At 45.2% G+C, this 4,197-nt stretch overlaps 1 protein-coding gene across 4 annotated transcripts in view; it reads right to left on the reverse strand.

Annotated features, from left to right (window-relative positions):
• Positions 1–3,248, reverse strand: part of LOC147020047 (aldo-keto reductase family 1 member B1-like) — a 57,858-nt gene extending 54,610 nt beyond the window's left edge. The window contains exons 1-2 of one of the 4 annotated variants that reach the window (XM_085895034.1): positions 1,923–2,762; positions 1,044–1,211 (exon numbers count right to left, since the gene is read on the reverse strand). In XM_085895034.1, coding sequence (XP_085751160.1) covers positions 1,044–1,211; positions 1,923–1,934 — 180 coding nt within the window. In that variant the 5' untranslated portion in view covers positions 1,935–2,762. Of the gene's footprint in view, positions 1–1,043; positions 1,212–1,922 lie in introns of all 4 variants that reach the window. The other 3 variants (XM_085895032.1, XM_085895035.1, XM_085895033.1) reach the window with 3 other exon arrangements.
• Between the last annotated feature and the right edge of the window lie 949 nt (positions 3,249–4,197).

The raw sequence follows: 4,197 nt of genomic DNA on the forward strand, positions 1-4,197 counted from the left end.
TGTTTTTGAATGCATGCTGTGGTGCCGTGTCCTAGGTAGACCCTGTATAAGTGACTGTGCATGTACATTCTCATTGTAGTTGGTGGTATTGCTTCTATTTGCTTGTACATACGTGCATGACTGCCTGGTTATACATACGTGCTTCGTTGTAATAAATGTCCTTGTGTAAAATGTATCCCGTTCATTGCGTCCTCTTTCCCCCATTGGAAATGCCATCTTGCATCGTAGAATAAATAGTTGGGTTTTGAACACCCGTTAAATAGAATCGGATCCGGCGAGGTTGGCGATAATACCCGCTCGGTTATCACTGCAGAACGGAACGGACCGCTTAAGCGGTTCGTGTCCCAAGCCGACCTGCGCCGAGGTACGGTCGCCCGGTTGGCTGTCCGCGCAGCTACTTAGGTATATGGAATTCGGCGAGTGACCCTATCTTGCGCGGGTTGACAATTGGCACGGCCGTGGTGGGGATGAGAAACCCACCCGTGACTGGTTTCCGGCGTTAGCTCCGGAAAGTCACGGCTGAATTGTCCGTCCAGTGGGCGACGCGGTTGCTATTAGTGGAAAGCGGCCGATCGCATGCCGGCTGGTACGAATTCGTAACAGTATGTATGTATGTATGTATGTATGTACAGTATGTATGTATGTATGTTCCTGAAATACAGCCAAAACGGTACAGGATATCGCAAAAATTTTAGACCCACCTTACTCACCATTCGCCTGCAGTGTGCAGTATCAAGTTTCGTTAAAATCAGGCAACAAAAAAATTATTCAAAAATCAATTCCCGATTCAGTCAAGTACTCTTCGGGAGAATCTGATCAATGCAAACAACCTCAGCGGGATAGTTCGCTGGAGCTATCTTTTTTTCTTCTTTTTTTTCTTGAAATAATTTTTTTATCAACCGCTGTCACAACGGGAACCCAATGGGTTCACAGGTCATCTAGTACTTCATAAATCTTCGATTTTGCAAGTAAAAATACACATTTGTAAATGCAAGGAACGTTTCTCTTGACATACAGATACTTGCTGAGAAAATATTTTTTACCTTGCTGGTAATGAAGATCTCTTTGCGTGTGAAGTCCTCACGCTCCAACCGTGAACGCACTGCCATTCCCACCTCCTTCTCACTGAAGTAAATAGAAGCTGTATCCACATGTCTGTAGCCAGCATCCAGTGCAATCTCTACGGCAGTCTTAATCTGCTCACTTTGAGACTATGAAAGAAATAATGAGTGTAAATGTTCAAAATCAATTAACAATTCCATAAACCCATGCTTGAATTTCACCTTTTTGGCTGCGGCTTGCTGCTTTATAAAGACGATTGGGCCAGTGAGTCCAATTGGGTTGGAAATAATGTGGATTCGGATCCCATCGGTCCGGCAGGCATGTATTAAAATATTCGCTTGTGGGTGTAAAACGAAATGGAGATGGGAGAATGGCAAATACTGTGCATCATGTCTGGTGTGAACTCCATGTGGCTGCAATGCCGAGCAGTGCAGCAATCCATTTCATCAAGTTGTGGACGATGACACAGGAGAGGTGTAGTGATTTTTGCATCTGTTGTGATGTCCTGGGGGGCCATTGTATGTATGTTGCAATGCAGACGAAAACCTCCAAATCATCTATTTTATAAGATGTTACTTTATCTTGCTCATGTAGTACTTCTTTTGTACACTTTCCTGATGTACCTGTGTAACAGTGTTACATACATATGTACATACATACACACATACATACATACATACATACACATACAATCAGCATAACAACAGCAGCAGTTTCAATAGAAAACTCACCATACAATTCTTAGGGAAACTGAGAATGGGCAACAAAATGCTTTCCTGGGAAACAATGTGCCTAAACAACCCATAAACAAATAGAAAAAACTTGGTAATTATGACAAATCAAAAACAGTTTTCATTTACCGGCTCAGACATGTGAACCCCAATGTTGAAATGCCGAACTGCGTGACCTGCAAAACATGTACAATGTGTGCAGATCAAAAATGGTTTTGAAGTTCTCAAAATGATGTGCTAATGTGTGCAACCCATTCACCCTGAACCCCTGGAACAAACCTTCGCATGCACACCCTGAGTACAAGCACCAAGGTTTTATGAGAATTTACAAGAAACTCAATGCAGGAGAAGACCATTTGGCCCCTTAAGCATGTGGAATCGTGCCATCTTGGTTCCAACCCCCTCCCTGGTACTTTCAGATACCTGTCCATCTCAATTTTAAGACTATCAACTGATTATACTGTCATTGTCCTGGCAGATAGACAATCCTATGCATTCAACACTCTGAGTGAAAGATCCTTACCTTACTACTGTCCTGATTCTCCTCTTCAATCTTTACTGCTAAACTGTGGCCCCTTATCCTATCAGTGTCTATTCTGCTGAAACATTATTCTGCACTGATTCTGTCTATACCATTTGTTATCTTAAACATCTCTATTAGATCCCTCACAATCAGCTCCTTTCTTGTGTAAAAGGTCCTGTCTCAGCCACACCTCATAGCTTAGTCCAGCTTTGCCTGGGATCAATGAAGTTGCTCTACACTGTATGTCCTTTGGGTAACACAATGCGGTACAAACTTTTCAGCGCTTCATTGATGAGGTCATCCGGGGTTTGCCTTTCGTTTATGCCCACATTGATGATCTGCCCATATCCAGTGAGTCGATCAAGGAGCATGAACAGCATTTGCCCCTCATATTCACTCGCTTATCACAGTGTGGCGTCATCATAAATCCTGCTAAATGTCAGTGTAGGCTATGCCCTCAAAAAAATTTTGGGACACTTTATCAACGAACATGGCATCCATCCACTGGCTGACATCCATCCACTGGCTGACAAGGTGAAGGCGATCCAGGACTACTTGCAGCCAGCATCAGTAGGTAAACTATGGGAGTTTCTGGGCATGGTTAATGTCTACAGGAGGTTCATCCCAAACTGTGTAGACACCCTTCATCCACCAGCAGAGGCCAAGATGTTTGTCCATCCTAAGTCAGATGTACCACTATGTATTGTATCATATGGATGCGTCAGATGTGGGTAGAGTTCTCCAACAGCATGTGGAAGGGCAGTAGGAGCCCATTTCCTTCTTTTCCAAAAGTTTGCAGGCAACAGAGACAAGATATATCACCTTTAGTCATGAGTTGCTGGTGGTTTACCTCACAACACACAATTTTTGTCACACGCTTGAGGGTAGGCAGTGCTGTGTTTACACAGACCAGAAGCCATTAACGCATGCTTTCCAGGCAAAACCTGATCGCTATTCAGGCCTAGGTCACATTTGCTCTACGGCGAGGATACGGTGGCTGTACGCCCCCAGAATTGACAGAAACGTGCGGCGGCCGCAGGAAACTGAGGTGGCCTCAGGGTGGCCCTGCGCCGTTTGGCTATATTTTACAGGCCATAGGGGCGCCGTGGAATTATAGCGTGGAGTTATAACTTTTTTTCATTTCTACGTTCGCCGTAGCAATTTGACAAGCCAAGCTATGACCTAGATGTGTTCCACGTCGACCGTACGTAGGGCGTACAGTGGGCTTGCGTTATTCGTGCAGCTGCCGTAAGCTCTCCTCAATTAAAAATGAATTTTCCCAACCTCCAAAAAATTACGGCGGCCGCACTATTTCCACGGTGGCCTTGCGGTCTGTGTGACTACCTACGGGCAACGCAGGGTCGACGCACGGTTCCCCTGCGCCCGCCGTGCACCTACGTACGGCCTCCGTGGCAGTCTGCGTCAACCGTGCGTCCACCGTGCGCTACCGCTAGAGATCGGAGTATAGGTGTTTGCCTATACCGTGGTGCCCCCAGAATCCCAATTTAATTCGTTCCAGGAGGCTGTTTGGATTGCAAAAAGTTCGGATTCCAAAAATAATTTCCCAATAAGAAATAATGGAGTGAATTAATCCGTTCGTGGACCCAAAGAAAATCCACTTTCAAGACACTTTAAACTGAAATCCCCCATGTTAAAGGTAAAATAAGATGAGTAAATGACCTTCAGTGGTGGTGTATTGTATGTAAACTGGTACAATCACCACATCCAAAGGTCCACATAGGCTCGAGCTCCGTCCTGGGTTCCGATCGCTCGCGCACTCTGCGAGAGCGCTGCCCCCAGGGCAGCTCATCAAGCATGATGCCCACAGAACCACAATCACTTTCATAAAACGCATCGGGCTGACGTAATCATGGATATTCC

This window comes from Eptatretus burgeri, chromosome 9, assembly GCF_056783735.1.
Source record: "Eptatretus burgeri isolate ZD-2024b chromosome 9, Ebu_testis_v1, whole genome shotgun sequence".
Lineage (NCBI taxonomy): Eukaryota > Metazoa > Chordata > Myxini > Myxiniformes > Myxinidae > Eptatretus > Eptatretus burgeri.